General features: G+C 38.9%; 1 protein-coding gene across 6 annotated transcripts in view; it reads right to left on the bottom strand.

Moving 5' to 3' along the window:
- Positions 1 to 14117, bottom strand: part of SBF2 (SET binding factor 2) — a 232705-nt gene that overhangs the window by 179670 nt on the left and 38918 nt on the right. For 4 of the 6 annotated variants that reach the window (XM_039706763.1, XM_039706766.1, XM_039706767.1 and 1 more), the window contains exon 2: positions 7128 to 7216. In XM_039706763.1, coding sequence (XP_039562697.1) covers positions 7128 to 7216 — 89 coding nt within the window. The remainder of the gene's footprint in view (positions 1 to 7127; positions 7217 to 14117) is intronic. The other 2 variants (XM_039706765.1, XM_039706769.1) reach the window with 1 other exon arrangement.

Here is a 14117-nt window from a genome sequence, read left to right as displayed (position 1 = left end):
CACATCTGTAACCAGGCTAATCATAAAGTTGAAAATAATTAAAGCCACCATCTTTCCCCATAATTTTCACTCTCACATACTAAACAATAGGATTTCTGCTCTTCATTTTTAGTTTCTGGAGATACAGCCCATTTTCATAAAATGTGTTGGAGATGTATGCTGCTCTCCCTTTTTAGTCAAGAGTTTTTCAAGAGCTTAAAAAAACCCAAGGAACAACAAAATTAAATATTATATTTATATAATAATTATATCATTAGATAAATATAATTATAATATATTTATATAATAAATTTTAATATTAAATATTTGTCTATAAATATTTAATATTTAAAACTCAGAAGCTTCAGGAAAAGCAGAGTCTCCCAGGAGACTTACTGTACACAGACAAGCCTGTAAGTTATAAGGTGGAAATACCAAGACACTCCCAGAATTGCTCAACTGGGGGTCTCAGAATCTCCTCTGCAGACTGTTACACAAAAACGCCAAAGCAGAGACTCAGAGAGAAGTCCACATTGCAATCTTTCCTCTAATTTTTAAACAAGATGAGAAAAACTTATGGAGAGGTAAGAAAGATGCTGAATCACACACAAAACTTGGGTGAACAAGACCAGCTCATGCAATCAGGTATTATCTGTGGAGATGACAAATGAACAACAAAGAAAACCAATACAAATCATTCTGTTAGTCTAAAAAGATCTGCACTTCTTAAGCAAGCTTGTAAAAATGGCTTTCTCCTCCAGAAGATCTGAATTTAACTTAAAATGGAAGTGTATGGATCTTAAAACACTGATAGATGCAAAAAAGGTTACACTTCAATATACTCCATGGAAAGATTAGAGAGTTGAAAAAGAGCTGAAATTCCAAACATGTGTCCCTTCAATATTTTACCATTTCTACCAAAGCTGTTGGCTGTAGTGCTCTGATGTGGTTATTATTCCAACTCAAAACAAAACTAAGAGTGGGTAAAGCATATTAATTGAACCCTTTGACAGCACCTAGTCAAGTGAGACAAAGTTATACTATACAAGGACTACTTGCAAGTCCATAGGTACAAATATCAAATTATTTTATCACATTAGTCTACAAAATCCAGAAGCTAACATCCATTCAGTAAAACCAGATTCTAAAAGCAGAATGTAGCTGTTTTACAGCACAGCAGAAATTTAACTGTAAAACACACCACATTAAAGGCACTCTGAGTTGTCTAGTGGAGACTTACATGTCCAAAGAATATAAGCTGAGTCCACAAACACTGACAAAAATTAAGAAAAAAAACCACCAACAAAAAAACTCTACTTTTGCTATCATCTGTTTCCTACTAGGTGCTGAAAGCACCTGCTCTGTAATATGAGAATAAAAACAACACAATGCATTACTGAGCGCCACACTGAGCTCTGCTGTGCAGTTGTTCATTGAAGAATTACATATGTAATGATTCTTGAGAGGTAAAAAATGTTTGAGGGGAAAGAGGAGCAAAAACATCCCCCACCAAACAAAAATCTCTGCAGCTGAGCAGGTGCACTGAAGGTTAAATGGATGTTGTAGACAACTCTTTATTCAGGTCCTTAAAAGCATTAATGTTTGAGAAAAATTGGCTTACAGATCAGCTAGCTAAGACTGAAGCATTTAAAGATTAACTCCTTTAAAACTTTAATCACTTCAGGCCTTAACTGTCTAATCTGCAACCCCAGTTGTCTCTTATGTCTTATTTAAAATAAGTAATGAAAAGTTCAAGCATCAGATTTTTTTTTCCAGAAAAGATGCCTTATACCAAGGTGGCAAAACAAAACTAAGAGATCAGCACTTGAATTTTAAAAGTATTGCTTTTGACTGAATGTGTAATTATTTCCATAGACTCAGCAGTGGAAATTTTCAGAAGTTTAGGAGTTCTGAAAAACTTTTCCACTTTAAAATCTGGCCTTCTTTTAAATGTCTTCAGTTGAGTACAGCTTTGAAGACAAATGAGCTGGATTTTGGTGGGGTTTTTTTTGATAGTTTTTTTCTCCCTATTCCAACTGTAAAACTCCAAAAGACGTAAATACCAGTTAAGATCTCAGAGGTAGAGATGTAACTCATAAATTATGTACGTAAAAATGAAGTGGAAATTTGTACAAGACCAACTAGATCAGTCAGAATACAAATATACTTTGGAAATACCATTCCTTCCTCTCATTTTACAAAACTCATGGGTTTTTTTGCATCTCAGGTTAGTTGGAATTTCAAAGTTGAATCTAGCTTTTCATAAAAGACATATTCCACATCCATTTAAGAGTTCATGTCTGAAGCAAAGCAAGGATGCAGAAATACTGAGCTCCACAGCATGGGCTGTACACTAAGGAGGAATAAACTCCAACAACTCCAAATCCAACTCCTCCTTTAGAAGGAAGCAGGCAAATCCACAGATCCCAAGGGATACCTGCAGGCTTTCTTCCTCTCAGTCTCGAAACTTGTGTAAGTGGTCTTCAAATTGTTGCATTAAACAGCACATTTTACCAATTAAAAAACAAATCTTATAATTTCAGTAGTTATTTGGATAGGTGATTATCTTGTCTAGAAATACAAGTTAATTTCTATACTTGACCACACTTGAAATTCAAATTACTGAATCATGACACGACTGCTAACACCAGCACAGTTACAGTGGGAAATTTCCTTCCCTGCCACTCACAAACTGCAGAAGCACATCATATCCAGTTCAAACTCAAGACAATGTAACTGTTTCTAGGTATGACTTCCCCTGGCCTCATTAAGAGCAGCCTCCCAACGCTGAGTAATGCAGATGAATTAGTTTAGCTAATTTAGCCCTGGGACAAAAATGACTTTACAGTGTAACATTACATAGCAAAGCTTCCTCTGATGTGTAACTAATTATGATGTCTAGAAAGTTACACAGTGGAATTGAAACTGCATTAGAAATAAGAAAAATATGCAGAAATGTAAAGCTAACTCATTCAACCAACACAACTCTCCAGCATTCTCTCTAGAAGCAAGATCAAGAAGTTTGATCGTCCTAATCTTACACTGCTCTGTATGTCTCACCTGACTTTACAGGGTTATTTTTACTCTTAAGCTGCATCTGAAAAAACTTCTCAGAAACAGATAGACTGTGGAGAAGGATACCTAAAAACTACAATTTAAAATACCATGGGGGGGCAGCTATCACATTAGGGTGTTCTAACTGCATTCTTTCAAAAACCAATGACTGAAATGCTTTTCTAAGCCAAATATTTTATTAACTTTAAGAAAGAGCATAAATCTCTTTACCCCTCAAAAACTGCTTACTTCTATGGAACTGGAAGAAACTCACTCTGACTTGCATTTGTCAATAAATTGCATATAGACTGCTATTTGTCAGTAAAATGAAGATGCTCAGATTCTGAAGTCGTTCCTTATATTTCTCTTGAATAGCCCACAAAAGGTTCTAACAAATGGAAGAAGTACATTTTATTGCTTCTGAAGTAACACTCAATATATATGATATATAACATTAAGAAACATCATATCTTATTCACAGTTACATCAGACAATTTAAGAAACGGTAAGGAAGTCTTCAGGCCCTTAGCAGCTGCTGTAATTATCAATAATCCACTGCAAAAGACTTCAGGTATGTTTCACTGTAAATTGCAGATGGCTTATCAAAGTTTCTGCATTCAGTTGCAAACAGAACAAAGTTTAGAGCTATGAAGTCTTTAGTGAAATAGCAAATGCAAAAAGATTAAGAAATCTCTTTAAGTAATTTCAGGGGATGCAGACAAGTAAGAGTAGTAAGAAAACCCTGACAACAGCTCCTGACAGCATCATTCCCTCAGCAGAGACTCATGGCTTTCCTCACCATTGACAACCAGAAGACACACAATTTATTGAATAAGACAAATTAAAGTACTTGACTTGAATAGCATTGAATAGAATATATTTCTGTTGAATTCTGGACAACGTGTTTACTCCCAGCTCACATGTTTGTGCCCACAACATAGCTATCAATGCTGCTCACAGAAAAACAGACACAGTTTGAGTAACACACCAAATACAACACCATTCAGTGATGTTCAGACTGCAGTTGTGTCAAACTACCAAAACTACAAAATACAGTCAAAGTGAAAGGCGAAATTGGGTCATCATTCCTAGAGAAGATGTTCCCAAAATGATCCCTTTTCACTCAGTCAAGGGCAGATCCAGCAGGCCCAGTTTGTCCCATGGGTGCCTGTTTATCAAAACTGGGCTCAAAAAATGTGTTAAATATAATTTTAGGTGGTTTTCTTATTTAACTTTAAAATTACCCACACAGCTCCACTCATTACATTGCCTTAATTATGTCTCAGAAATCTGAACATATGAATTTAAGCCCACAAGGATGGGGGCATGCAGGGCTGGCAAAGAGGAGAGCCCTCCAAAAAACTCTCAGAGGATTTTCATCTATCATTTTGGCTGAAGCTTGGACTAATGGCATCCCTACAAGCTGCAGAGAGCACAAGGGATCCCAGAAGGTATTTTCCATCTTAAAGCACTAAAGCTTGAGGGGTGGGGATGTGCACAGGTCTTTTTCACGGTTTCCCCCTTTTCTTGTTTTATAAAATGCCATTAACAACAGGAATAGGACATAACTAATAGATCATTTAGGGACATTGGAGTTCCCACTGCTGGAGGTTTTTGAGGTGAGACTGGACAGGGTGAAAGTGCTAGGATAATCTCAGCTATGGCTCCTTTCCCATGAAAGGCTGCACCAAAGAACTTTTCCAAGTCCTTTCTAATCTGGGCTGGTCTGTGATCTGTGGATGTATCACCCATTACATGTCAATACAAATTATCCCCTTCAACCAATCTTAGTGGAAAAAAGAAATTAGAAAATTGCCACAAATGTCTAAATTCTCAGGCAAAGCATTCATACAAGAGCTGAGAGGGCTGGAGGGAAGTCAGCAGCACACTGAGATCATCACCAACAATCAGCTGAAGGTTTTCACAGCAGGAGAACCACCTTTGACAGAAGACAAGATTCGAACAGCAAATCTCTCTTCAGTCCTATCATTAAGCATGAAAAGCTTTGGCATTTTTCTTTCACAAGAACACAGTGAAGAGAGCTTGACATGTTTTTCAGATACAAACCATGGGTTTTTTTCCATTTAGCAGAAACCATATAATTTCATACAGATCTGTCAAAGAAGAGGAAGTACATTTAAGAGGATATTAACTCAAACTTATCATAGAACAAAGTGCTATTAATAAATATATTTCTCTTCAGTCTCATACACATTTATCAACGATTCTATTCTTACCTTTTTCTCCATCTCTTTTTCCTTAAGGTTTGCCTAAGGAAATACATATTTAATACCATTTGCCCTTACTGATATTACATCTGCCCTTAAGGTGACAAACAGAACATGGTAACAGAGCTTTTCTTCTTTTCTTTCCATAAATTAATGTTGATTCTTGTTAGACTCATCCAAAACCTTGAAAAAAGCTTCCTGCCAACATCTGACTTTCGTAAGTGATTTACTTTAGTACTTGATCTTTGCAGTATCTCTAAATCCTCAATCTTCATTAACTAAAATTTTATTTACCACACTTGGAAACCAGATCAAAACTTGACTGATTTTGCCAACTGGCTGAATCAATATCCTTAAATTGTCAGATTTATTGCAGTTTTATTTGGAAAGTTTAATGTCTTAATGGCTTTGCCTAATGAGTCATTTGAGAATTGATACAAGAAATAATGTTTTGCCCCATTAAAAAAAATCTTCCTTTAGAAAGGTGTTTCTTGTAGTGCTAAAATCCTACAATTGAACTTAAATGGGGGATAACACCTGAGCACAGATTAAGAGTCGCTGCTTCAAGAGAAAGTGTGCCTATTTCTTTTATTTATTTATTTTTCACATCTTCACGGGTGGATTCCTCTGAACAAGGTCAGGAAGATCTGTGGGCCAGAGCAAATCTCACCATGACTCAGCCTCTGGGGCTGTTTGAGGCAAGAGGAACCCTCCTGGCTGAACCTCAGAGCTTCCCCATTTCAGCAGAGCTCGGCATTGCCAAACCTGGCGTTATGCAAGTGCCCCAAGAGGCTGCAATTCCCCATCAAGGGGGAGAAATCCTGCTCACCCCAAAGACCAGGGCATGGCAAGCCCTGAAAGCCCAGGCTGGAGCTCTCTGTGAAGAAATGAAACCCCAGAGGAGGAGAAAGCGAGCGCGCGGCCGCGTACGCCAGCCCAGGGAGTGAATTCGCCTCTCGGGTGGGAGCAGCCAACCCCAGTCCCTTTCCCTGTCCTTCCTGAGAGCACAGCACATGGCAGTGGCACTGCAAGGAGCTGAACACTGCCTGAGAGGTGCCAGATTGGGCAAAGCCTGCTCTGGTGGCTGTATCTGTGCAATAAGCTCAGTGAAGAGTCGCTGTCTTTGTCCTCTGCAGCCGATTGTGCCGCACAGCAAAGACTCCTCTTGCAACATTTCCCAGAGCCCATCTCCTCCTGTAGCTCATCCTGTCCCAGAGGCTGCTCAGTTCACACCAGTAAAAGTTTCACTTCTCAGAAACCTCATTTCAGAATACGACCACAGTCCTTCGTTTCTCTTCCGGATATTTAGAGACAAGATGTTGAATCCCTGATGCAGAGCGGGGAGAGACATCTTGTCATTGCATCCCACGAGAAGAGACCAAGGAAGGGAAAGAAGCAGCACCTTGGGAATTCTCTATTTAAAACAGATCCCTGCACACCAGCCTTGCTGACCATTTTAATAAATACAGTTTATTGGATATTACACTAATTTCTTTTTAAATCTACATTATACAAATATGCATTTGTAATTATTTGAACATGACAATGAGAAGTCATCTGCCATCTGAAGGCTGCTCACAAAAACACAGGAGCACAAATAAGCATTTCTTTTAAACACAGTTTATAAATTTGCAGCAGACTATTTTCTGTATTCTAGGAATATTTACTTAGCTGTACATACCAGAAAAAATTATCTTCTGTTAGCAAAATTATTGTTCATAAACCCAGTATCTATCCCCTGTGCTTACTAATTTCTACCCATGCCCTGTTGGATTCAATAAAACAGATCATCACATGAAGGCAGATATATCTTCCAACTGCACGTGAAAGAATTTCTAAAAATTGCAAAATGTCATGCAAACTTACCAACTCTATTCCCTGTGGAAAAGGAGTGTCTTCCCAGTCCTTCTGGGGAAATCTTTGTATTATTTTCCCCAAACCTTCTGTTGGTCCTGCTGAAAGATAAAATTCAATTACTTACAGGCAAACTGGTGGAAGTGAAATCACCATACATTTGAGAATATTTTCAAAATATACCAACTATTACTAAGTTTTTTGCCACAAGAGGCAGAACACACTCCTCAAATGTGTCTTGCAAGTCATATAATAACTAAAATCTTAACATTTTCCAGCAGTAACACCAGGAATCACCACATTAAATGATGCTATGAGCTGCATCCAGCCTCTGCCTCTCATGCACGTTTTCAAAATGATTATTGATAATTTTGGTCTCTCTACAAATAGCAGTGAGTTTAATATAATGGATAATGTGATATTTAAAAAAGAAAGCAATAGTTTCTCAAGAAGCAGCCTTCCAAAAGAAGCCTATAGATTGAAATAAATCTGCAGATTAGAACTCCACATGATTAATCCAGGACACAGTAGCTCTTTGCCAGTATTTCGCATTGATTTCCTTGGACAAGTCAGCATTGGTTTTCCACACAAAGATGTGAAGAAAAGCTGGTAATTTCTGGTAACTTTTCTGATGCAACTGTCCTCTTTTTTAACATGTTCCTTTTTTTGGAAGCAGCAATGCTATAGATAAATTTTGGAAACACCACAAATACCCCACAATTGTAGCGTTGCGTCATCCTGAATGGTACAGGAATGCGCGTACAAACAGGAATTTTGTTCTTCACCTTCTGAAATCCTGCAGTAAATCCTGAAAAAACCTTTCCCTGATATCCAACCTAACCTGCCCTGACTCAGCTTGAGGCCATTCCATCAGGTCCTGGTGCTGGTCACCAAAGAGATCAGTGCCTGCCCCTCCTCCTCTCCTCATGAAGAAGCTTCAATTTCAATGATCCCAGGTCCCTTTCCACAGGGCTGCTCTCCAGGGTGCCTCATTCTTCAGTCTGTCCATACATCAATGGCAAAGTTGAAATTTGCAACCATTTAAAACACCTTTTAATAGCTGACCCATCGTATCTAATTGAATCATCCTTTCTCTAATGTTGCATCACAAAAATTTGAGATTAAGCATTAGAATTGTTTAACATTTTCTTTTCAAAGAAAATATTCTCAAAGATCTTTTCTCAAAGCTGTACTCTGATATTATGTAGCAGTCCAATTGATGCATTAGTAGTAGCAGTCCATATGTGTTGCCTCCTCTGCAGACACCCAGGCAGCAGCAATGAATACATTACTCCCCTGGCTTTACCATAAAAAAACATTTTCAGTCTGACACAACTCGAGTCTGCTAGCATAAATCAGCATTACAGTGAAAAAAAAATAGGTTTCCGCTAAGCTTCCTGCTAATTTACAGTTTGAGTTTGCTGCTGTCTTAAAACCCACAAAACATCTTACAAGACATTTGGGCAGAACCCATCTGATGGGTTAGTAGGAAGAATTTTCTCCAGTTTGTGCATATTTACACTTAACATTCTGTGACTGTCTCTTGGGAATAATCTCAGAACAGATGTTCTTGGTACAATGGCCATACAAACTACAAAGAAAAGTCCCAAAAGCCATCTCACCCCCAAGGTAGCACAGAGTGTCACTGCCAAGGGCAGCCTGCTGACAGGCAGCAATCACACTGGGTTAGCTGGGAGCTCTGTGCATCAGGTCAGCAAGTAAAAGCCAAAGAAGTATCATGTTATAGAGGAGTGCAGAGACGCTCAGAAGGCAGAGCCAGGATGTGCCAGAGGCCAAGGAACAAATACAGACATGGCTCCAGCTGCAGTTTCTGTAAGGGAAAGGAGCTCTCTGTTAGACTGCAATGACTGAATGGGGTCACCAGGCTCTGATCCACTGTGAAGTGTTCCCCTCATGCTCTCCATCAAAGCATTTCCACTCCTTTATGCAGAGCAGTGGTGACTGTGGAGAAGGTGACTGCACAAAGGGGCTGCCCCTTCATTGACTCAGTGTCAGAACTTCCCCTTTATTGAGTTAAAGTCTCAAATTACCACATTATCTGCTTATCCTGAGTCATATCTCTGCCAAATCTCTTCTTCCTCCAGTCGTTCTAGGGCTGGCAGGTGGCACAAAAAAGAGACATCAAAGAAATGCACCCAAGGCAGGGGTGAGCACAGACACCCTCCAGGCAGAGCTCAGCCTGCAAGAAAGGGCAGAAGGACTGAGCTGAACAGAGTATCCAGACTTCTGGAAAGGGAAGTATCAAAGGGATACAGCAGTACACAGTCCCTGCTATGTATAAACTCCCTAAGTTTCCTTGTGGGAACACAGGTGACTTTTTTAAACTCTGAATTCAGCTTACAAAAGACTGAGACCTCTGACACTACCAACTACAATTATAAATAACGACATCCAGGAAAGTAGCTCAAAATTTCTTCTATTTCATCATGTTCTGAAGCTATCAATCCTTCCCATTCTCTTTTTACTTGACTGGCCACAAAGACTCTCCCTATATTACAGTATAGGAAGCTCTTAATTCAGAATTGAGAGACGTTCACTTCCTTTTAAAAGTTTTTAATATTATCTCCTTTATGCCAAAAGCTTACCAAGTTTTTTAAGTTGCTTTCCTTAGTCGGCCACTAATGCTGGCCACCAGTGTTAGAATTAACTGCAGGTAATTCCATTTTGCTTTCAAGAAGGATTCTAAACCTCCTGGAATTTCCCTGAAGAAAATGACGTGCTGCTGAGAATTTTCTGAAAGCCACATCAACTTCTTATGCTGCCTGAACCTGCACTTCAGGTCACCTCTGGGATCAGAGAGAAACCACTCCCCACGTCCCATGGAGCAGCTCCCTCCAAGAGGTGCAGCACCACGTCCCTCCTTGTGTCCCCAGACCCAGCCTGTCTCCACTGGGGGGAAAACACCTGGAAACCAAAAATGCTTTCTGACTACCTCTAGTTCAGCCACAACTGATTTGGTATCCCAGTCCTCAAAAAACTGAGAAAAGGATTCTGTTCAGAACAGCTCAGAGAAACCTCACAAACATTCCAGGTGTTAAAACAGTCAAACTCAAGGCCAACAGCAGCAAAGCTCAATCTTCAGGAAACCATTGACTTCAATACAGAAAAATAATAAAATTTTATAAAAGTTCACGGAACAGTACATGAAGGATCTATGACAGAAACACAACATTTGAGAGGGAAAAAAAGGGAAGTGAATAGTTCTGTGTTCAAGATATGAGCATTAGAAGAGTACTCACATCCATCAGATATGAGTAAAAAAATAAATGCAAAACACCAACATAAAGAGCCCTGTTAATCCTTCAACAGCAAATCCTGTGATACAGATTTACAAATCTACTTATAATGCATAAAATCTAACTATTTCACATAGTTTTTTAAGTTGAATACAATACAGATAGGTAGGAAACACTCTTTCCATCCCACTAAAATTTGGTTTGGCTTGGGGGGAATTGTTGGGTTTACTTCTTTAAATGAATCTGCACTCCTTCAAAATTAGGGCAATTCTTCACAATCAGAGTTTTCTATGTTTGCAATTCATTGTAATTTGATAAATTTTAAAATTTGATAAATTTTAAAAATAAATACAATTATTCTTTTCAATTACAAAAGTTACCAAACTGCAAGTTGCCTTCTTTGGGAAAAGTTTAGACCCAGAGCAGCTGAAAGAATCTCCTGTGCAAGAGAAGACCCAGCAGCTGCACTTCCTTCAATAACAAACCCAATCCAGTACCATATGCTCACCACATTTTCCCAATACTTTATACTGCAATTACTGTTGATTCTCTGTTGACATTTTTCAATCCAACCAGCAAAATAACAGCAGAATTACAGTAAGTCCCTAAATCCCATGGTTTGGGGTGAGGGGGTGTGGACACTATCTTCCTTCAGCTGACTTTTATTAAATCATCCAACTTTCAGCACAGCAGTTGCATCTGAAGATAACAGATTATTCAAGAGGTGGCTGCAACTCAACACACAAGTGAATTTGCATTCTTGACTGCTTTAGCACAACAGGAAGAAACAGAAAAATATCAGGTCACGGGATTTCAACAACTATCATTTGTTTCAGTATATGCTACTGATAACTACTGACAACTTTGCAAAAATACTGAAGCCACATGAGGAAAAAAATTATAAAGGTGATTCAGATTTTCCCATTAATAGCTTCACATTTTGACCACATTCCCTTCAAATTATAAAGGTGATTCAGATTTTCCCATAAATAGACTCTGTATCTAGTCTTCTTTCAAGCCCCTTTTATTAAATCTTAACACTCAAAGGACATCCCCTCAGTATCCTGATGAAATTCCTGTTAACTGAAGCTGATTAAACAAATGTGACACCACATTAAAAACATGCACACAGTGAACACCAGCAGCAGCCTCCTCAGTTTGTGCCTGATAATATCTGCTCTACAGACCCACCAAGGTTTCAGAGGTTTTAAGAACATTGGAAGAATTTCTTCGTGGAAGGGGTGGTTAGAAACTGGAATGGGCTGCCCAGGGAGGTGGTGGGGCCACCATCCCTGGAGGAGCTCAGGGAATGACTGGAGGTGGCCCTCAGTGCCATGGTCTGCTTGGCACTGTTGTGCCAAGCACAGTGGGTCAGAGGTTGGACTTGATGATCTCAAAGGTCTTTTTCAACCTAAATGATTCTGTGAACTGATTAACTCATTAACACTCATTAACACTGACACCTTGTTTTTGAACTGGAAAATGAGCTCATTGCAGTGTCAGTGGCTTCAGAGAACCACAGCCACCAGGAAGAGCCTCTCTATCAGCAATGAAATAATGTCTGTCTTTTGGTGTCCTTTCAAATAACGTGCAAGGTGCCCAAAACCATGGGTGGAAAAATCATCATCACCACATGGTGGAAAGCCCATGGCCAGCACTAATCACTGCATTCGGACCAGTCAGACAGAAGCTTTTGGAGGTTTTTTAAACCACTTCAACTCAGATGCACTCCAGACAACACTCAGACAACAATCTACATAATGCAGTATTTGTGTGTGAGCAGAGCACAACTGCACATTAACAATGTGGTCCATGTAAAACAGGAATTGCTCTCATTATTAATTATATACACAAAACATACCTGGCAGTAACTACAGACGTATTTCCAACAAAACCACTGCCATTATTGTCATTGTTATTAAACACTCATATTGTTATCTTAATAGTCATTCCTACAAAAGCAAAACTATTCCTGTATTTCAACTGAATTGCAATTTTTTTCTTTCATTCTGTTGTAAAGTTTTGTTGCATAAAGCAAAGTACAAAAGTTGTGAAAACATTGCAGCCATTTTTCAAAACTAATTTGGCACCTGTTCACAGCAATGAACAGCATTTTCATTTTCACTAAAGGTGCCAGGTTAAAATAATCATTATCATCCTTATCCAAGAGTTATGTTACCTTTAAGAGGGCTCAACTCCTTAATCCATTAAGAATCACAACTGACCACAAAATAAATTAGGCTTCAAATTTTTCAGACATTACATTCTTGCCCATGTATAGCACATACACCAAGTGAATTGCCAAGACCAAACCGCAAATTTCAGTCTGTAAGAATTCTGAACAAGCAGCCTATACCTTCAGCTACTAAGGAAAAAGCAACTTTTATTCCCAGCTAACTTCTTCTGATCTGCCCTCTTTCTCCTTCTCCTTTTCCCATCTTTTTCTTTAAACAGTACAAACATGCAACACATTAAAATTCTGGCACAATTTGCTGGTTCCTGAACCCTAGTCCCCTAAACTCCCTTCTTATATAAATCTTTCCCCATGAAAGGTCACATGCCATCTCTTGCTCGCCCTTGAAATTCCAGAAGCAAGCTGTTCATGTAACTTACATTCCAAATTAATGAGGACTGTGATACACTCTGTCTTTTCACTCACAAACCCCTGATAAAAATGCATCTGAGCACTAAGCATTGTTAACAGGCAAAGCTTTGAATGGAAACACTTTGGTGATCTGTTAAAAAAGGTGTAATTTTCAGGCCTGAAGAAGGAACACACAACAGATCACAAAGACCATCAGTGGTTATGCCATGGAAAATAGCTTAAAATGATCACTGTAGATATAAAGGTGATGTAAAGGTAAGAAATAATTTCAAGTACTCAGAAGTACAACTTTACATGTTCAGAGTTAGGAACACAGTGTCAGTGTGAATGATGCACAGGCAGGTGGCAGAGCACAGAACCTCTGATCTTTCTCAAAACAGGACTCAGTGCTAAAGACATCGCTAAAATCCGCTCTGAAGTAAAATTCTTTTTCTAGCAAGGTTCTTAACTTGAACCTTGCAGAAGTTTTAAACTATTCAGGATTCTCATCACCTGCAGGTGTTTTGGGAATGCTTTTCATGGAAGCATGAAGACAACTCATGATCCATCTTGGGAACACAAATGTACTCGAAGCTTCCCTGTACCTTTAGAAACATCACTACAGAAATCTGGATGCCAGAAGACACAGAAAACACTACAGAAGATACCCCCATTTTAACTCAGTCCCTATGCAGAAGTCAGTGCTGAAACAAAAGAGAACAAGAAGCCAAAGGAGAGCTAATATTAAACACCTAGAATGAAAAATGTTTCTTTGATAGGCCTAAAATACATTAAATTCTGAAAACATCTGTCCAACCCCTACCAGCACATCACAGGCCATGTGCATCTTGAAATCTGAAGTAGCCTGGACATGGAAGTTTACATGAAGAGCATTTAATTCTGATTGATTCAGGAGAGTAAAGACTTTATTGCAGCCTATGACCACAAAAGGTTAGACAAAATGCCGGCGTGTTTAGGAATGAAAACGGGCTTCCCACCATGACCAAGGACACTCTTTGTACAACTGGCACAGCTCAGAGTCAGTTCATCTGAACCAGGTCAAAGAGATGCACACAACAACCCAACAATCCTGGGAATCTGAAGAACAGCCATTCTGAGGCTGGCAGTATCATCAAGGATACAGCAAATAATGGGATAAGG

This window comes from Passer montanus, unplaced genomic scaffold (genome assembly GCF_014805655.1).
Source record: "Passer montanus isolate IOZ18808 unplaced genomic scaffold, ASM1480565v1 scaffold2, whole genome shotgun sequence".
NCBI classification, from domain to species: domain Eukaryota; kingdom Metazoa; phylum Chordata; class Aves; order Passeriformes; family Passeridae; genus Passer; species Passer montanus.
Note: the sequence above shows the minus strand (reverse complement) of the source record. Positions and strands in the feature narration are given on the sequence as shown.